The sequence below is a fragment of the Dendrobates tinctorius genome, unplaced genomic scaffold, assembly GCF_039654945.1.
Source record: "Dendrobates tinctorius isolate UK_male_01 unplaced genomic scaffold, ASM3965494v1 ptg000022l, whole genome shotgun sequence".
NCBI classification, from domain to species: domain Eukaryota; kingdom Metazoa; phylum Chordata; class Amphibia; order Anura; family Dendrobatidae; genus Dendrobates; species Dendrobates tinctorius.
Genome location: NW_027361690.1, coordinates 7,476,727 through 7,498,481, shown reverse-complemented (window position 1 = coordinate 7,498,481; position 21,755 = coordinate 7,476,727). Strand labels below are relative to the sequence as shown.

The following is a 21,755-nucleotide window of genomic DNA, read 5'->3' as shown; positions in this document are numbered from 1 at the left end:
TTTACAAAGAAGCCAGCAGCCTTTGAAATGTAATATCTTCTCCATGTGCATGGCTGACAGTAAGAACCATGAACAAGTGCTCCCAAGAAATTAACACAGTTATTCCATATGGTATATTACCTCCAAGTAACAATCACCACTTAAAACTTACCCAGTATAAGGTTCTTAATCAGCTTCGGCTCATCTTCCCTCTTGTACTCCAGCATTCCTTGGAAGTCTTTCTCTTTTCGGGGAATATTAAGTGGACGTATCGGCTCATCCACTATTTGACCAGGAGACACATTCTCCATTTGACCAACTACAGAAAAGGGGAATGCTTATATTATAATTCTATAAAATAACAAGTTAGCAAATCATCCAGTGAATTGTGAGTGGTAATTGTTACCAGTGTCTATCAGCAATATACACAAAAAACTAAATAAGGTAACATATGAAAGGGAAGCTTCCTAGTTAGAGACCTTAAATGAAATACGAAAATGGTACCATCTCACACTATGCAACAATTCATCTGAACTCTGTAGTGTTACCTTCAAGCTCTCCAATTTTCTTTGCAAACACTTTCAGCTGCTTTTTCAGCTTCCTGACGGTCTTATCTTGCTTCTCTAGTTGTTCCATTAGGTCCTACAGATGATAACATTCTGTTAATGACACCACCCTTATTACACAAGTCCAGATTCTGTTAGTAAAAAACATGGCTGAAGATCAAGAAAGAAACTAACAGCGCCATGCAATGGCTCTCAGTTGCATTTACACTGAAAGAATATAATGGAGGAGTGCTCCCCAGAACGCCCATTTTACGATCTTCTTGCAGTGTACATCGGGCACATGTCTTGCCTGGTGTGTGCCATGGATTGTAATGTCATCTGCACCCTTCACTTCAGATGAAGTGGCGCCTGATAACCCCTATAACATTAATCATATTTGATGGGATTTGATGGGTGTCATAAAATGCTTAGTGTCTAAAACAAATCTTTTAATATGTACCTGTAAAACACACATTATACATATAGAAGATACAAAAAGATTTGTTTCAAACTACAGACATTTGTCTGAGTGATGGCTAAAGAGCCCAGTGGGCATTGCATATATATCACCAAGGGTCATAGCAAATAACACAAGGGTTAGTAGTAGAAAGAAATCACCGGATTAGAAGAAATTAAAAGATACTTACTCTATTCGCAAGCTGGAATAACCTTAATGAAATCTAGAGCGTAGCACTATACACATAATGTGATTGGGGCACTCAGCATGCAGCCTTGCATTTAGCTGGAGTTAGTACAAAAATGTGCATTTGTCACAGGACTCAACATGAAGACATGAAACGATGAGACGGAAAGCTGTGGGGTAATGAAAGCACGCAGCCTCGTCACACAAACGCCACTGGACAGGCAGCCTGAATTACTGTTAGTTCTCTAGGACATGGCTAAGGCGACAGAACAATCAGGTCCATGATTTACATACAATGATCCGTCTGTAAAATGAAATCCGGTACGACTGATACTTCATTGGATCATCAGCATATAACTCCTCAAAATACTGAAAAAACAGGCAGAATGGATGGAGCCGCTCTCTGCTGTAGCTTACTTAATAAACGTTAACATGTCCAAAGACTGTGGAACACACTTGTACATAAGGCTTTGTCAAATATAACACTAACTCACATTCTTACACAAGTCTAATCAACAAGTGTTGTGCCAGAAAGACGTAGAAATGCCCTTTATTCCGGCTCTGCGTCTGCATATATTTCATCTCCGATTCTTACTACTTTCCAACAATGCTAGGCCACATTAAGGGTCAGCAATACTATCATGTACCACTCTGGATACTTCGTATAATCTATCCTATACCAACAGAAGGCTCAGTAGCCAAGTGTGGCCCCGAAACACTCTGCATGTCATTACTAGTACTTGGCAAGCATCAACCTCATTTTACTGGTTAGATTTCTACTATTTAATCTAGATGTGAAGTAACATTAACTGCTAAAAAAAAGTTGCCCTTTATTATAACTAATCATTATACGTCTTTATATTTTATGCACAACATATAGGGGGATGTCCATATTACAAAGATTTTGTACTTTGCTTTTTACACTTTCACCTAAAATAGAGCCACTTTGCAAATAGATTAAAAATATCCTCTTATTCTATGTATCCATGTATTTAATAAGAAAACCTTGTTAAGTTGGAGTCTCTATAACCCTTGGCGCAACTAAGGGTTAAAGAGCTATTCCCATCTCCAAGATCCTATCCCAATATGTAGTAGGTGTAATAATAATATTAGCGAATACCTCCAATTAGCAGTAGTATAGTTCTCTTGTTAATCAATGTCACTTACCCCATGTGCAGGGCATTGCAGTAGCTTAGGTATCCATGAATACGACCACTAGCAACGAACGGTTACTATATGAGTGGTCGTAACCATGGATACCTAAGGTCCTGCAATGTCCTGCACATGGGGTAAGTGACAGAGAATAAGAAGAACAAGTAATTGCTAATATTATTACCCTACTACATATTGGGATAGGATCTTGCCGCTACTTCTGGCTAAATTTACCCAATGTGTGTTCTCCAGAACTGTGGGACTATGAGAAAGTACGACAGCAGAATGAGACTACGTAGGGTACACTTGTAGTCTGGTACCATGGAAACTAAAGTCTGGAGACAGCTTGTTGATATTTTTAATGACTGCCTACATTATTTTTTATTTTAGCTACACGCAACCATAAATTTACACGAGATTAATGAGCATAATGAAGAAAGCAATGATTATACAAATGTCACTGAATGATTTATGGTGCATAGTGATCTGAAGCAGGAGGTCAGGTGTAAGGTCAAGGTCAGTCCTTTTTTATTACATACCAAGTTTTCATTTGTCAGCCGGGTGATTTCATGCTGTAAACTGGCTTCTATGCGGGCCTCAGGGGGCAGCTGAAGATTTTGGGCAAGGAGCTGTTGCTGACGATTGTTCTCCTCCTTAAGACCCTGGATCTCTCCTCTCAGAGATTCTACCTCGTTTTCATAGGTCTTCTTCTGAGCTTGTAGCTGCGTCTCTAGAACCCTATAATCCAGCAAGTAAAAGGTAGATACTTAACATACACACCTTAAGATCCTTCACAAGGAAGCACAGCTGCAAAGCTCCATCTCCCCTCAGCACTGCATGCTGCGAAACCCATCACACCAGTTACAGCTGCCACTCAGGACAGAACATATGAGAAGGGCAGAGAAAAGCTAAGGAGGTTACAGAACCAAATCATTATGGTTAGCAGTCCAAACACATCTTATATGACAACCATTAGTAAACTGCAACAAATAAAGGCAAATTTATCAATGTTAATTTTGCAGTCACACTTGTTATGGAGCTCTAAAGGTGGAGTAATATTAACCTAAACTGGCATTATTGGGGTTGTTAGCCGCAAAACATTGGCAGCATTACACTCAAATCTTTGTTATTCTTAGCTAGGAACGCAATTCTTCTCCCTGACCATCAAGGATCGCAGTAGTTGCATTTCCTTCTTGTTATGCGTGTTCTGTTTTACTAACATGCCTCCAGCATTTGGTCTATGATAATCAGTCCTGATGTCTTATCTAGCTGGAGAATCCTCAATAATTATCTGTTCCATGTATATGTCCCCTCCCATGCTGTTAGAATATGACTTCTGTATATGTAACCACTTAATAGATTGCATCTCTTGCTCTAACTCTTTTAGTTTTCCGTTTTGTAACATGCTATATAAAATGAATTTAAAAAATTATGCAATGTTCTGGTGAATTTGTTTTTCTAAAAAGACAGTTTGTGGACTACAGATCTTTCATCTGACTACTGGATGAAAAGTGTAAACATGGCCACGTCCTACTGAGACTACGACGATCTGTCGGCTATGAGGACTGTGTGATGTTAAAGAGGTTTTCCCACAAAAAAAAAAATAATAATTTTAATCAATACATCTAGGAATAATGAGTTCCACAGCTGGATGTGTTTTTAAAAAATGTTCCTGTGCTGAGATAATCTTATAAATGTGCCCCTGCTGTGTACTGTGTAATGGCTGTGTCTGACCATACAGGAACATGATCTGTCCATACCACAGCTCCTGGGCAGGGGAGGAAGCAAAAGAGTATACAGAAATTACAGCGTCAGATCGCAGGTGATTCTTTATGTTAGTTGAAACATTTCACGGCCTGTTTTTAAACCATGTTTTACGTCAAAGAAAGAATCATGCTGTCCTGTCTGAATTCTCTCTTGCTTCCTCCCCTTCCCAGGAGCTGTGTTATGATCAGACCATATTCCTTCATGGTCAGACACAGCCATTACACAGTACACAGCAGGGGCACATTTATAAGATTATCTCAGCACAGGAACATTTTAAACACATCCAATTGCGGAATTTATTATTCCATGTTCTATGGATTAAAAGTAACTTTTGTTTGTGGGAAAACCTCTTTAAATTTCATCTGATGGACGTTCATTCTGGCAGAAATCAGACATTTTGAGCAACTTTAGACTAATTTGTAAGGACGACCCTTCAAATAGTTTGAAACAAGCACTGGTCCAAGCGGATAAGGAAATATTCTTAATAAATGTAATTTAAGACTGATAAATGGACACAGAAGAAACCGGTCCTCTGTCGACAGCTGTTTTTTTGCGCTCTGCTGTTTCTGCTGTTGTCTATATGGAGAATGAGGAAATTCATGAATACAATGTCCCTATAACAAAGTTGAACCAGCAAAGTACAGAATAACTGTTCTCATGAGTATCTGAGGCTTCAGGCCTGAAACTGAAAGCTCTGACAATTTAGCATATACATAAGGCTCTGTTCACCTGTCTGATCGCACATTCTGTTTTTCTGTTCCATTTTACTTAAAATATACGTGTTTGTGAGAAGATCCCTTTATTTAATAGATGTTGGAATAATAAGTTTTACAATGGATGTGTTTAAAAAAATGTTCCTGTGCTGAGATAATCTTATAAGTGTGCCCCTGCTGTGTACTGTGTAATGGCTGTGTCTGACCGTGCAGGAACATGGTCTGATCATACCACAGCTACTGGGCAACAGCGTATACAGATGGGACAGCTTGGGATCACAGTGGATTCTTTTTGTGAGGCAAAACATGCCTGTTTTTGAGCAATGTTTTACCTGAAAAAAATAACCATTTGCAATATTGTGCTGTCCTGCCTGTATACTCTTTTGCTTCCTCCCGTCCCCAGTAGCTGTGGTATGATCAGACCATGGTCCTGCACAGTCAGACACAGCCATTAGACAGTACACAGCAGGGGCACATTTATAAGATTATCTTAGCACAGGGACATTTTTTTTAAAACACATCCATTTGTGGATTTATTGATTAAAATGTTGATTAAAATTAACTTTGTTTGTGGAAAAACCCCTTTAAGGTATTGTTGCATTAAACGACTGCTGATCTGCTAGATACAAGCGGAACAGTGCTCATTTAATTGCCAGTTCAAACAGGACGACCACACTTTTAAGCAAAGAGAATTGTCGTTAAAGCACCAATCCAGCATTTTATTTCACCCCCGGATTGGTATCACTAATGTCTCTTTCCTCCCTATAGTAAAATACATACCAGCCGCCATCTTTTGTCCTTCCCGTTGCCACTCTGGTCTCATTCTGCCATCTTGTAACTGCAGCTCCTGACTGACCAAAAGTCACAGCTAACAGTCAGTAGCTCCCAATGCACCTCTATGAGAGCCTCATTCTAGTGACTTCCAGTCCAGCAAACACTGGAGCGATCTGGCTAGTCACAACTAGCTGACGACAACTGGAGCGGCGCCGAGAACAGAAAAAGACGGTGACCAGTGTTTAATACATAGTGATATCATTCCGGAGTGCTGCTTCAATGTGATCGTTCTGTGCCCATATAACACCACTGTTCTCGGCAGCGCATGTCCTATGTACACATGATGATGCATTTTAAGTAAATATCATTTCACATGTTCGTCGGGGGATTGGCAGCCTGTTTACAATGGCGGTTATAGGAACGGTCACGTCCTGATAATTGTCAAGAGTACATGCACCCATAGGCCATGTGCACATGTTGATTATTTGGTGAGTTTTTTTTACATCAGTATCTGTAAGCCAAAACCAGGAGTGGGTGATAAATCCAGAAGTGGTGACGTGTTTCTATTATACTTTTCCGGATTGTTCCACATACTGAGGTAAAAACCTCACCCAATACTCAAAGTGTGCATGTGGCCTTAGGGTACAGGCACAAGTTAAGTGTTTGCTGCTTTTTGTTGCATTTTTCTGTGCAGATTTGTCACAAACACTGAAGCATTTCCTAGTACCAGCAAAGTGAATTCTATTCCTGAAGTCTCATTTTTCCTTGAAGATTTGAAGTAGTTTCTATTCTGCAGCATGTCAAATCTTTCGGCGTTTTCACCTACTCTAAAAGGAAAAAATGCAACAAAAAAGGCATGTAAAATACGTTAAAAAATAGGCAGATTTTATGCTGCATTTTTCCTGCCAATATATCAGCACTTGCATCAGATAAACAGCAGAAAAATCCGCTGCAATTACAAATGTGCTGGCAATACTGAACGTGGGCACATACCTTTAGGAATTCAGCACCACAGCGTTATTGAAAAATATTAATCTCTTTAATTGCATCGCTACAGGAACAAGTACCAAAAATAAATGATTTTTGTACATTGTCTGGTACTGATTAAATAAGAGAGACCAATATTTTGCACGCTGTGGTGCTGGATTCCCTTCTGATTCCTGTTTTTTGTGGCCTTCACCTTCCGAGCACTCACAAGAGTTGCAGGCAGGACTGCGATTACCCCTGACATCACTGAGCTGATTTGTTATATTTCTACACAGACTGTGCCATTCTCTTTTAGGAAGAGACAATCGGAATAACTAATCCATTTCACCAGTTACGAATATGGAAAAAGAGAGGCGCAACTCATTATGAGGTCAGTCTGAGTTCTCCGTTTAGAATGGAAGATATGTCTCTCCTTTCAGAAGGTATTTTTTCTCCGCTCTGGTAATTAAAAAAAATAAATAAAAAAATTTAAAAAAAATTGGTCAAACGAAACAGACAATCATGATGTACAACTAGCGGACAATGGGGACCCTCTGCTTGTGTTTGCATAAATGATGCAAAGGATCAATTATTCTGTTTGTCTGTTGCTTATTTTTATTATGGCGTCCAGCTGGGTTCTGATTTTAGAAGAGAAAACATTTTCTGGCCTTAAAATTTATTTTTTCTTTCTATAAAAAAAAAAAAAAAATAGATGTCAAAACAAAAAATAGAAAGCTAGAGAACTTGGTATAAAAAAAGAAAAAACACCCAAAATGTACAACTAGGGGACAATGAGGCCCCTCTGCTTGCATTGTCATAACTGATATAAAGGATTACTTGCTCTACTTATCTAGTCCTGAATATGAGCAGACAAATAGAATGTCAGGACGGACGTATGAACAGAGCCCAAGATATTAAATGAAATTAAACATTTCCCTCTCCGTGGGTGGTACCACAATAAAGGGCATGTCACACTAAGAGATATCGCTAGCAATATCGCTATAACTAGTGACGTTATAGCGATATTGCTAGCGATATCTCTGTGTCTGATACTTACCTACGACCGGCTCCCCCGCTGGTTATCGCTGATCGCGCGAGAACGTTCAGGACTGTTTCTCGTCGTCAGCTTCCTGTGGCGCTTCCTGCTGTGAGGACGAGCGACGCGAGGAGCCGGGCGGGAGGACGCAGGATCGCCTGGTGTGACAGGTAAGTAGCGACCCCCGTCCCCAGCGATGTCGCTAGTGAGATCTGCCTATGTGGCAGCTCACTAGCGACCACTTAGCGATGTACCAGCGATCCTGACCGCGTCATATCGCTGGTCGGGATCGCTGGTACATCGCTAAGTGTGACAGTACCTTAACACCCCGGCAGCAGGCGCGCTGTCTGGGTGTTATGTTTGAAACCAATCTCTCCTTCACATCCAATAAACAATCCCTTGCCCGCTCTTGCCGCTTACACGTAAAGAACATCTCTAGAATCCGCCCTTTTCTCACTATGGAAACAACAAAAACCCTCACTGTAGCATTGATCCACTCCCGCCTGGATTACTGCAACGCTCTATTAATTGGCTTCCCAGTCACTCAACTATCCCCTCTCCAGTCCATACTAAATGCAGCGGCCAGGATCGTCCATCTGGCTAATCGGTACTCGGACGCATCCGCTCTTCGCCAGTCCTTACATTGGCTGCCCATTCATTATAGGATCCAATATACAGCCTATTTAAAGCTAGGAGAATAATATTTAAAGTCTCAATATACTCTCTCCAAATTCCTATATGCCATGAAAATACAAGGACTAAAGGAAGTTGTTTACATGTAATAATTTCTAATTTAGTCGATTTTTCAATTATTACGTTTTAGTGAAGGATATTAAAATAAAGAAAACCACCACCAAAATGCACCGCTAAAATAAATAAATAAATCTCCCACAGAGAATCTATTGCAGAATAGTAAATTGAAAGGCAACCCAACTCCATTACCGGTGAAGTTAAAGCTTTATTAGGCAGCAGTAAGCAATATTTGCTGGGTATAAGACACAGATGTATTCATCTTATTTAACCTTGTACCAATTAAAGCAAGAAGCGGAGAACAAACAAAACCCAGAGAGAAAATAGGAAAAACTGCATTCGACTGCGGAGACCCACCGCAATACCCACGTGTGCGCTGTTAAACCTGCACCAATCAAGTGTAATTTCTGGGTCATGTGCTCTTAGGTTGCAATTATCTTGGCGAAGGCATCAGTAATAGAAATATTTAGGCAGAAAATTAAAAAGCCAAATTTGTCATTTTTCAGCATGTTCGGTATTGATCTTTCCAATTTAGTGCATGGTTTAAGCTTTCGCCGATGTTAGTAAGATGCAAAATGCAGATCCCTAATCCCAAAGGTGATGAATCTGGTAACCTGTTGGCCTGTTTTAACCCTTCATATACCAGCCAGAGCTCTCCATCCTCGTTCAGCGTATGGTAATCCTGCGGTGGGGTTCTTTTTCAAAATGATTAAAAGAAAAAAAGAATAGTGAAACAGAAAATGGATTGAAGAAGACGATGAAAATAAAACAAAGAAGTGAATATCTGGCTTCACAAAACAAGATGGTTCAAGAATTATTGAATGTCAACAATAATGTCGATAAATCTTAAAGAATAGTTATTGGGGTGCTATATTTCTCTCTGCCCCTGCTGTGCTAGATGCCGGACAAAAATCTGTGCTCTTAGATGGACAAATAGAAACTTAGAAAAAAAACACAAAAGTCTAAGTAATGTCTTAGGCCTGTTTCACATTAGCGTTTACGGCCGCAGTGTAGGGCTGCACACGGCCACCACTAAGCCCCGCCCCCTGCCGCACCTCCGCCGGTAGCTCCGCCTACGGGCGCATGACGCTGCATGCGTCCTGTGTCCCCTATCTTTATCACTGGGGACACAGGCCGTGCGCAGTATGAGTTTGGCGGCGCATGCGTCCTTTTGACGGTGCGCCGAGCGCAACCAAATTGCAACAGGTTGCGTTTGGCGCTGGTCGGCGCACCGTCAAAAGGACGTATGCGCCGCCAAACGCATACTGCGCACGGCCTGCGTCCCCAGTGATAAAGATAGGGGACGCAGGACGCATGCAGCGTCATGCGTCCGTAGGCGGAGCTACCGGCGGAGGTGCAGCAGGGGGTGGGGCTTAGCGGCGGCCGTAAACGCTAATGTGAAACTAGCCTTAGGAGGTGGATTGTGGTGGATGGATATACTCCAATATACTCCAAACAACTGGAGAACAATCATCACAACCAGTAAAATATAATCTAAGGCACTATAAACAAAAAAAACTATTACATTTATAATATTACCCAATAAAGTAAGGACACTAAAAACAGGAGAAAAGGTGACAATCCTCGACAAAACAAGTTGTTAACCAATGTAGATGATCTTCCAAGGAGAGAAAAAAAGATTGGACATTTTAAAATTCAATATACCCAATCTTTTTGGAAAAATAATCCAAAAAATTAAGACCAAATACATAAGATTGACAAGTCCTCTAAATACTGCTGTTCAGTCGACTTATGTATAATGTGCATGGCCACCTTGATACTTAGTAAGCAAGTCATTTAAAAAGTTATGTAGCCAAGAATCCATCGGATACATTGCTTAAGGTTTGAGGACCATACTTGTAAATGAAAACATGGATTTAAAGGGGTTTTATGCTCTTAAGAATAATTCGTCCTTACAATGTTAAAAATAATTAAATTAGATGATACTCAACCTTCTCACTGTGCCCTGAGCCACTGCTCCGTAAATGTGTAAGGCTGCAAAGGCAAAGTCAGATCAGCAGCGCTGCAGCCAATCACTCCGCTCATCTGCTCGAGCCCTGTAACGCCAAGTCCTGTGAGTGGCAGCAGCACTGTTGTCACCCCTACAGTCTGTGCGCACATTCACAGAAGCAGTGGTGGAGATGCATAGCTGGATACCCCAAAAACATTAGACAGGAGTAAAGCTCTTATCAGTAAATGGCTTTAAATTGTCAAGAAAAAGCACTTTCCTAGAGACTTAATATGAATTGTCTGTTCACATTCATTTTTCTAAATGTTGGCACACATCACTTTAAAATCCCATCAAGTCAACGGGTTCAAATGTGCGGCTCGTTATTTTGTAGTACTAGATTATGGCCTGATGCTATCGCATCGGGAGGATGCGATAGCATCACACCTCTTGCCATGTTAACCCTCAACACACACACTCCTCTCACCTTTCACCATCTCCACTCACTCTTTCACTCCACATACGACCCCTTCTCTCACTCCGTCTCTCATACTCACGCTGTCATCGCCGCTGCTCCACGATCCCCATCTTCTTCCGCCGGCGCCATCCTGGATCCAGACGTTGTCCACGCCGGCGACATGTTCTTGCGGCGACGCCATCTTGAGTATCGTGAAATCCCTCGATACTAAAGATGGCGTCGCCGGAAAAACATGTCGCCGGCGTGGACAACGTCGGGATCCAAAATGGCGTCGGCGAAATCTCGCGAGATTTCGCCGACGCCATTTTGGATCCCGACGTCCTCCACGTCGGCGACATGTTCTTGCGGCGACGCCATCTTGACTATCGTGGGATTTCGCCGATCCAAAATGGCGTCGCCACAAGAACATGTCGCCGGCGTGGAGGACGTCTGGATCCAGGATGGCGCCGACAGAAGATGATGTCGGGGATCGTGGATCAGCGGCGATGACGGCGTGAGTATGAGAGATGGAGTGAGAGAAGGGGTCGTATGTGGAGTGAAAGAGTGAGTGGAGATGGTGAAAGGTGAGAGGAGTGTGTGTGTTGAGGGTTAACATGGAAAGAGGTGTGCGGTGACGTCACCGGTTACAACTGGACGGAAGTTGTTACAACCGGAAGCTGCTTAGGGCATTTATTATTATAGATAACAGCATAAAAGATGAGTGGTTGTTTATCAAAAAGAAAATATACACAGACAGATAAAAATTGGTGGATCTTATATCCTAGCTGCAGTTCACGCAAGATCACCCTTTTTTGCTTGTTGTTGCATATTTCTAAATTAGATTTCATAAAATATTGACACACATCTGTCAACTCAATCAAGTAATAGATTGTAAAATTATTTGGATCTCACTTATATTATCTTATTAGCATCTTCTAAATTAGATGCACTTTGCAGACTACACAAATTTACTGCTTCCATCTCCAGGGAGAACAAAAGGATTGGGCCTGATAAAACTAAAAATGCCCAATCCTTTTAAATCCCATTGTCAATACTTAATAAGAATGCCAATAAGTCACGATGCTAACTGCTACTATAATTTTTATCTTTATCACATCTCTTACCCCTATAATAAATGATGCTGGTGCATATACCAACAATGGTCTAGCAAATAAAAGGTAACAAACATCTAAACAGATTTTAGCTATAACTAGCAAAAAGCAGTATGATTAAGGGTAATAACTCACCTGTTGCTTTCCTTCATGCCTGTATAAGCCTGAGCAATCTCCCTGTGGTCCTTCATTTTCTTTACATCCTCAGATATAGGCAACGTGTCTGTCATAGTGTCCTAAAGGAACAAAGCATAAAGCCTAATTACCACATCTAAATAATTCTGCTCAAGGAAAGGGTCTGTCTCTATTCAGTGGGGGGGGGCTGTAGCTCGGACCTGTCATCTGCAGTAATACATTTATGATGGACCACCATACTTTCGGAAAACTAATGAAACCATAGTCTCTTTATAGAGGCCAAAGTCATATAAGTTTATCAAGCTTTTTAAAGCAACGTTTGGCATTTAAAAACAAATACACGTGGAAACAATTGTTTAGTGATCGCTGAGATACTTAGTCCAGAAACATAGCAATTGCTCATAAACAATTGCAGTCAATATGATCATCTGATAACATTTATCAAGAAAGTAATTTCATCATGTCTTCCATCATTTAAACAGTTATTAGACTAATGTTTGGCAATAGTGCAATGAACCGTACTAATAATATCTATCTATTGTAAACAAACTTTCTAAAGGTTCTAGCTTTTATTTTTTTTTGTTTTTAAAGGCTTGGTCTATTTACAAAAAAAATGAAATAAGCCTTACTTACAACCTGCTGCTCCAGCACTGCCCTGGCTGCAGCAGTGACATCATGACTACAATATCGGACCGCTGCTGCCAATCACTGAGCTACATCAACATGACATCTTGGCAGAATCAAAGAGACAGTGCCAAAGCAGAAAGGGGGTAAGCAAGCAGGGCTGTGGGGTCCGAGTTGGTGTCTATTTTGGTGGAGTTGGTATAAAATGGACTGACAATATATAATACATTGGGTACAGTAGTACAATGCAGGATGTGCTGTCAATGTTTTCATAAGAATTTAAGAAAGTTCTGAAATGTCCTATTTATAATCCGTTAGCAAACTGAACTTGTGGGAGATTTTTATAAAAACAGGTGTGTATATTTGCGCACACAATTATATTTTTTTCTGTGCTAACAAGTCTGTATAATTATCCAGTACCATTTTCTACATGTTTTTATTGTAAATTTAGAGATTTTCTGTACTTGATATGTCCATTCATTACATTTTGGTGGCTGTATTCCTTTTATTTGAGGCACCTTGTACATGACTTTTTTTACTAATTGGTTTATTTAATAGTAATTAATAAAAAATTATTTTTAACTAAACCAATTGCTTCTATGGTTCTGTTTATGTGCTCTGGGCGATTTTGCATTGTTTCAGTGCACATTTTTGGATTTAATGTCCTATAAATTTCTGTTCTGTTCCTGATCTAAGGATCTCAGCTTTTAGCTGAGATGAATCTGTGCTGCACTTTATGTACATGCTCAGTAGTGACCAGTGCTGTGGGGTCGTAGTGGAGATGAATCTGTGCTGCACTTTATGTACATGCTCAGTAGTGAGGCAGTGCTGTGGAGTCGTAGTGGAGATGAATCTGTGCTGCACTTTATGTACATGCTCAGTAGTGACCAGTGCTGTGGGGTCGTAGTGGAGATGAATCTGTGCTGTACTTTATGTACATGCCCAGTAGTGATCAGTGCTGCGGAGTCGTAGAGGAGGTGAATCTGTGCTGCACTATATGTACATGCTCAGTAGTGAGGCAGTGCTTTTCATGTCGCCGTTGGATTCGGGGGCTGGTGTTCCTGCCTCGGCCACTGGGAGGCGCCGGACTATCACGTCATCGTTGGACTCGGGGACTGGCGTTCCTGCCTCGGCCACTGGGAGGCACCGGACTTCTTCGACTGGGGATGCCGGCGATAGGAGGGCTATGTGCTCATGTGAGTCCGCTCCTTTGACGCATACCTCTGTCATTGGGCATCGCCGTGTTACTCCTGTGGGTGATGGTGGTGACAGAGAAGGGGCTCCTGCGCAGGCATCTGGTGGGCGCAGGCTTCGTTCTTCTGTCAGAGGTGAAGGGGTTGATGCATCGCCATCTGGCCAGGTTCTGGGGGCGGTCCAGATGAGGTCATCAGACTGTGAGCCTGTGAGGGATAGCCTTATCCTTCAAATACTTTGGAGCCTGTCCTGCAAGCTGCCAGATATAGTTTTGGTTTCCCCAGTGTGCTAGTGTTTAATTGCTATTCTTTACTCTGACCTTAAGCCTGGATTTCTGACCCTTCTACAGCTTGCCGATTTTGTACCTCTGCTGCTCTCCTAGTTTATGAATCTGACCTTAGCCTGGATTTTGACTTTGCTTCAGCCTGCCAATTTTGTACCTCTGCTGCCCGCCTGGTTTTGACTTGGACTCCTGACTACGTTTTCGGTCCTGTTTATTAATTCCTTTCTGGCGACCGTCCTGCTCTGGTCCGCTACTCTTATAGGCTCTTGGGCTCCGCTGTAATTCCAGATCCCTGTATAGGGGTAAAGGGTCTTGGGGTTTCTCGGGGTGTTGTCTTACTTGCAGCTCAGACTCGCACCAGACGGACGTCACAGTGCTGTGGAGTCGTAGTTCAGATGAATCTGTGCTGCACTTTATGTACATGCTCAGTAGTGAGGCAGTGCTCTGTAGTCGTAGTTGAGATGAATCTGTGCTGCACTTTATGTACATGCTCAGTAGTGACCAGTGCTGTGGAGTCATAGCTGAGATGAATCTGTGCTGCACTTTATGTACATGCTCAGTAGTTTGGCATGGCTGTGGATTCGTAGTTGAGATGAATCTGTGCTGCACTTTATGTACATGCTCAGTAGTGACCAGTGCTGTGGGGTCGTAGCTGAGATGAATCTGTACTGCTCTATATGTACATGCTCAGTAGTGAGGCAGTGTCGTGGAGTCGTAGTTGAGATGAATCTGTGCTGCACTTTATGTACATGCTCAGTAGTGACCAGGGCTGTGGAGTCGTAGTGGAGATGAATCTGTGCTGCACTTTATGTACATGCTCAGTAGTGACCAGGGCTGTGGGGTCGTAGTGGAGATGAATCTGTGCTGCACTTTATGTACATGTTTAGTAGTGACCAGGGCCGTGGGGTCTGGAGTCAGGGAAATTGAGGAGTCAGAGGTTTGGTTTACTGACTCCACAGACCTGTAAGCAATGTCGATTTTTTTTTATATTTTTACATAGACCAAGTATTAGGCCTTTAAAATGTTAAAGATGGAACCCCTTCAACGGATCAGTAGCCGATAAAAATGTTATTTCTGCTTGACAAGAGAGGTTCAATCAGTAGAGACTTCACATCACAGGGCATAAACACACAATAATGAAGCTTGAAAGTTGGCAACCAAACTACATTTTACTCCTAGATGATGGATCAAATGAGTTATTGGTTGCAATGATTTACAATAGGAGGTGCAGATGACTGCATTGACTGTATGGTCATTCATCATATTAGAGACTTCACTCAACAAAAGGATTACAGAAACACAAGAAGCACTGGACTTGGCAGCACAAAGTCTGGTTTTGCTCAATGGACCAGCAGCAGTAAAAGCTTATTGCATTACATGCAGAAAGCTAAGGCAGCAACAATGGCAAATGTTACCTTGTCATCCTTCATTAACCACAAAAATAAAAAAGGAAAAAAACATACCTTAATTAGAAAACATCAGTAAGAAAAGGCACGGTACATAACACTGTACTACTGCACGTAAAGGAAAACCAAGTTTAAACATAATCTGGAAACTCCATTCACTAATGAACCAAACTGCTCTGTTTTCAAGGTGGAAATCACAAGTGACATATTTTCTTAGCAGAAAAATCCAATGTGAAAATTTACAGAATTTATTCCTAAAGGTGGAGAAGTTGGGGTGGGAATCCACAACAGACATTCAACAGAAATAAAGGCCTAGTAGAATTTGAAAAGGACTACACTTTCAAGTAAAGTTTTAGAATACGCGTTTCTGTGTGTATATGTGGAACGCCGCTATTTTAGGTCTTATCTTCTGCATTTTTCACCCATCTTTTCCTTTGCAGGATGCATCTCTAATTTGCAATGTTTACACCTGGTTCTAATAGGACATTTGTTCAAGATCACAGAAGTTCTCCTTCGCTAATCATTCATAATACTGGTGGCCACGGAATACGCCCTGCCTTTCATAAGGACATGAAGGGGCCATTATATGGTGAATTATTGCAAAGCAAGAGAATAATTGCATAAATTTGCAGATTTTAAAATCAAAACTGATAAAAGCATATATTTGTATATATTCGACTATAAAGGAATACCATAGCAGACTTGGAGGCTTGGTAAGTGTAACTGACCACCATGTATTATAATAAGGAGGTAAGGGAACGGGGGAAGGTTGGAGCTGTTCACGCTGGTAGTACACATGGATCCGTTGCATTAATTAAAAACCAGTGGGTACCTTTCTGGTGATTGCAGCTGACCGAGGAAAAAAAACAGGGTAGTTTCCGGCACAATCAACCGGATAAAAACTAAGTTTATTGAAGCAAGTGAAAAGTCCATAAAAGTTAAAAACCTCAACACCTGAAGTTTTTGACTTTTATGGATTTATCTTAATGCAATAAACTTAGTTTTTATGCAGTTGGTTGTGCCGGAAACTATCTTCGTTTCTTTCAGTTTTATAATTACAGTATAGCCTATATTGGTTTTCGTGTATATCGTGGTTAGTAGAAGAGATAACACACAACGGTCAGTTGGCCACAATTCGTTCCATAGGCTCACTGAGTAAGCAGAAGTGACGCCGCTCACCTTGTGTGGAATGGCTTCCATCTGACTCACTAGCTGCGAGCGGAGAATGAGCACTTCCTCTTTCCGCACTTCCAATTCCTCGCTGACTGAGGTCATTTGTTCTAGCAGCACTTTATATACTGGAGCTCCTGGCCCAGACGGATCCGGGGACACTTTCTCAGTGATGGTTCTCCTTAACTCATTTAAATCATTCTTCAACTTCTTGTTCTCCGACTCCAATTCCTGACGCTGATAGTAAAGGAAAGAATACAAGTGATGTGACAAAAATTGGAGTAAGTTGAAAGAGGAACTCATTATGGACTTTCTTTTCTTTTGACACAGTACTAAGAGGACACCTTATTTATGGGATGAGACATTTTCCTATGGGAGTATTTTGAGGTACACACAACTTATTAACTTAACTGTTTTGAGAGAGAAGGAAAAAAAAAAAAAAAAAAGACAGCCATCTTGCCGTTGGATATTTTGGGACTCATTCATGAAAGCTTTTACACCAGTATTTTGATATAAAAACCTTTAAAAATTTGCAAAATGGCGCAACTCGAAGCTGTGCTAAAATTTAGCGACTTTTGGTGTTCTCACGCCATATTTTAGTCCAAAGTAGGTGGAGCTGGGGCAGGATGGGACGTGACAACTGCTCCTCGTGAAATTCATGAAAAGAGGTAACGTTTGCTATGCCACAAATCCTCTTCATAAATCGGAAGTGTGTAACTCCAGCACACCTCCTCATCAAAATCGGAGTGTACAAAGCTGGTCTTGGTGAATTGGGGCAATTGTGATTTAATACTACATAATTCACACAGCATCATGTTACCTTTATTCTATTGGTCAGCACATTCATGGCAATACTTTATTTTTTTTTGCTTTCACATCAGTTCTCTACCAGAAAGACAGTCAAGCTTGTTAAGGGGTTGGACAAGGACTTATAGGATACCTAAATCCATGGGAGAAAAAATGCCCTTGGAATAGCCTTGTCGGCATATAGCTTTGGCAGGTCTGAGGCCATTGTTGACCCCCAGCTGGCCTGGCAACCTCTCCGAGCTCTATGATCACATCACTTAGCAATGATCGGCAGAGGAAACACTATCCATCTATCACACACCTTAGATGCAGCAGTCGCTATTGACCACTGCATCTGAGGAGTAACACTGGGATCAGTTAACTCTGATTCAGGAAGTAGTAGAGTTGTGTATTTCAGCCCCACTTCTGATGTCACAGGTGCACTGACAAAAGGCTGAAGATCACCATGATAATCTATGTTATGGTACGGGAATAATCTACCAACCAGTGGCTTGTCAATTGGTTATTAGACAAATCATTTTGTTCATAGTAAATTCTAAGATTGCATTGTCATTTTTTGTGCCTATTATAGCAGGGGTGAATGTATTCACAGGTCCCATCCACAGCTCTTCTTTTGATTAGGGACACTGGCACAATGTCATTATTGTGGCGTGATGCACATGTGACATGACGCCAGGCCGGCTAATCAAAGGAAGAGTCACAGATGCCATCAGGTAAGAGGCGGTTCTCCTGCTCCCATGCCACTGTTGTGGCTGATGTAATGGGAAGTGCAAATTGATTAGCACCTACTTTAAAGCAAATGTCTGTTTAGTTTCTACCAAAGAAGCCACAATTTGGATTTTATAGTAATTTCTATCAACATTGTCAATGGTAAGCTGTGGAACACACCATAAATCTGGGTAGCACTGAGTATCCCTTTTGTTACCTTGAGAGACTCGTACTCCAGTTCTGTGCCTCGGACTGGTGATTTGGCTTCCTCCTAGGGGAAAAAAAAAATATGAATAGATTGGAATGATTTTAACTGTTTCAATTCTTTTATTAGCCATGCAGAAAGCAGTCAACAGCAATCTCCACGACTTTCCAGGAAAGATTTACACTTTCTTGGGCTTTTCATTCATGTTTATTGCAGTGACTAAAAGTGGGATAAGACTCTGCTAGATACCTCTGGCAAAACTCATCTCCAAGGTGAACAAAGGACAGGAAAAACAGAAGTTTCACATATTGAAACACTGAATCTCCCAAAGGCAAGAGATTGTGTGCAATTCCCAGATTATTCAATGGCATCCGTCGATTGAATATGAACGGAGCTCCAGTTCTCTTTGGTTCTGCACTAAACAGTGTACGGAGCTCTACATATTATTTGGACCGCCACCGATATGATACTATCTGATGGCTAGTGGACTACTCTGTTAAAAATAATAAAACTAAGTGTTCAAGTAAATCGAGGTACCTGGCTCTTTGTTTTATTGATTAGTTCTTCCTTTCTATCCAAATCATCCTGCATTATTTGTTTCTCTTGTTCCAAGTCTTTAACACGCTTCTGAAGCTTGAGGAATAAGGACATGTCCAGAGGGGCTTTCTTATCAGCCGGCTCCTGAAGAATGACAAAAGTAAATAACATATTTGTCCTACTAAACCATCTAAAATAAACAGCACATCCATCACACTAAAATATCCATACACATGCAAGCTCAATTTGACTGAGCATGCATAGATTCTAAATAGAAGGAGACACTTCAGACACCGACAGCCAGGGGACTCAAAAAATAAGTTTCAATTCAACATGCCCTGTCCATTTCCAGCAGATGCTAAAATGACATTTAGCCAAATATTTAATACACATCAGATGTTAGCCAGGTTAACCAAAATTGCTGAATGGCCATTTAAAGATTTTGCCACAAAAAAGTGACATATCTGTATAAAATAACATAATTGTTTTAAATCGTTTGTAAGACTGAGCTGGATTAGCAGTGAAGCTTGTTACAATGATCTCTATGGAAAAGCATTTGGTGACTGTGGTGATTAGTCATGGTCCAACTTTAATAATAATAATAATCTTTATTTTTATATAGCGCTAACATATTCCACAGCACTTTACAGTTTGCACACATTTCATCACTGTCCCCGATGGGGCTCACAATCTAAATTCCCTATCAGTATGTCTTTGGAGTGTGGGAGGAAACCGGAGTGCCCGGAGGAAACCCACGCAAACACGGGGAGAACATACAAACTCTTTGCAGATGTTGTCCTTGGTGGGATTCGAACCCAGGACCCCAGTGCTGCAAGGCTGCAGCGCTAACCACTGAGCCACCGTGCAGCTGTAATAAAACATGAGCAGTGATGAACATTACATGGTGGCCATTGTAATGAATGACCGTCTAGGGTTGGCCCGATTGTGTATGGTGTTTGCTCTTCTCATTCTGCAATGACACTAGCTTATTCCAAGGCAATCTTCACCTGGACACCAAGTCCTGCTCATTTTAGTCTTACCTCATTCCGGTATGGGAAGTCTTCCGACTCTGTGATTTCTGAACTGAAGGTGTATTCAGACTCATTGCTGCTGTGTGTAGAGTCAGTCCTCTTGCGTCCGGGCTTCGGAAGGCTCTGCAGTATTAATGGTAACATCAGAGCAGTTTCTTACTCTCGTCTATATTCTGCTATACACAATGTCTCGCCAACCTACCATGGTGGTCATTTCTTCTTTAATGTCATCATACCGCTCCTCCAGGCGACTGAACTCATTGAGCAGATTCTGATATCTCAGCCTCTCGTCATTCAGCTCAAGCTCAAGCTCCTTTGTTTCTTGTAACAACCTTTTCTCCATTTCCTCTAGCAAATACAAGAGAAAAGAAAAACAGTCAAGATTAACAAGACATCCATTTCTGAATTACCGTACTTTCTAGTTCGTGAAATGTAGTGTGTAGAGAAATATCCGGATGTACAGTGGGGGAAATAAGTACAGTGTGTCCGTAAAGTCATGGTGCACTTTTGACCAGTCACTGGAAAGCTACAAAAAAAACGATAGAAATGTAAAATCTGCTCCAAATAAAAGAAAAACTCTCCCAGTTTCATTCCTATACAGTGCAGTTTGATGTGGGCTCCATTTGTTGCCCTACACACACCCAAACGATAGTGAAGGACGTCTGGTGTAACAGAGTGAATAACGTCTGTGATTCTCTGCTTTAAGTGATTAATGTCGTTGATACGTTCAATGTACACATGTTGCTTCACATAGCCCCAAAAGTCTAAGGCTGTGTGCACACGATGCAGATTTGCAGCGGATCCGCAGCGGATTTTACCACGCAGAAACGTTGCATATCCGCATTGTGATGTACAGTAGCCTTAAAATCAATGGAAAAAAAAACCGCTGTGCAGACGCTGCGGATTTTTCCGCGGTACAAAATCCGCAGCATGTTACTTCTTTTGTGCAGTTTTCCATCTCCCCTGTCACCAAATCCGCAGGGGGAAACCCACAATGGAAAACCGCAAGAAAACCGCATGAAAAATAGAAGAAATCCGCAGGAAAAATGCAGGTCATTTGACCTGCGGATTTCTTCCATTCTGCGCGGAAAAATCCGCAGGGCCAAAAAGTACGTCTGCACTCAGCCTAAGGGCGCCAGATCTGGGGATCGTGGTGGCCATGGCTTAACAGAACCCCTCCTGCTATCCAGTGACTGGTCAAAAGTGCACCATGACTTTATGGACACACCGTATTTGATACCTTGCTGATTTTGTAAGTTTGCCCACTGACCAAGACATGAACAGTCTATAATTTTAAGAATAGGTTAATTTTAACATAGAGAGATAGAATATCAAAAATAAAATCAAGAAAATCACAGACCAGTTAGATGCTCCTAATCAACTCGTTAACTGCAGTAAAGACAGCTGTCTCACGGTCACCTTTATAAAAGACTCCTGTCCACAGACTCAATCAGTCAGACTCGAACCTCTACAACATGGGCAAGACCAAAGAACTTTCTAAGAATGTGAAGGACAACATCATAGACCTGCACAAAGCTGGAATGGGCTATAAATCCATAAGTAAGACGCTGGGTGAGAAGGAGACAACTGTTGGTGCAATAGCAAGAAAATGGAAGAAATACAAAATGACTGTCAATCGACATCGATCTGGGGAACCATTTAAAAACACATCTCATGGGGTATCCTTGATCATGAGGAAGGTGAGAGATCAGCCTAAAACTACACGGGGAGAACTTGTTAATGATCTCAAGGCCGCTGGGACCACAGTCACCAAGAAAACCATTGCTAACACATTACGCCGTAAAGATTTAAA

The 21,755-nt window shown here is 41.4% G+C and overlaps 1 protein-coding gene across 5 annotated transcripts in view; it reads right to left on the bottom strand.

Moving 5' to 3' along the window:
* Positions 1-21,755, bottom strand: part of MYO5A (myosin VA) — a 231,956-nt gene that overhangs the window by 23,636 nt on the left and 186,565 nt on the right. For 2 of the 5 annotated variants that reach the window (XM_073568412.1, XM_073568411.1), the window contains exons 24-34: positions 20,145-20,290; positions 19,952-20,065; positions 18,912-19,055; positions 18,387-18,440; positions 16,664-16,891; positions 11,978-12,078; positions 8,940-9,020; positions 2,859-3,057; positions 1,462-1,536; positions 528-621; positions 152-298 (exon numbers count right to left, since the gene is read on the bottom strand). In XM_073568412.1, the coding sequence (XP_073424513.1) occupies positions 152-298; positions 528-621; positions 1,462-1,536; positions 2,859-3,057; positions 8,940-9,020; positions 11,978-12,078; positions 16,664-16,891; positions 18,387-18,440; positions 18,912-19,055; positions 19,952-20,065; positions 20,145-20,290 (1,383 nt within the window). The remainder of the gene's footprint in view (positions 1-151; positions 299-527; positions 622-1,461; positions 1,537-2,858; positions 3,058-8,939; positions 9,021-11,977; positions 12,079-16,663; positions 16,892-18,386; positions 18,441-18,911; positions 19,056-19,951; positions 20,066-20,144; positions 20,291-21,755) is intronic. The other 3 variants (XM_073568413.1, XM_073568414.1, XM_073568415.1) reach the window with 3 other exon arrangements.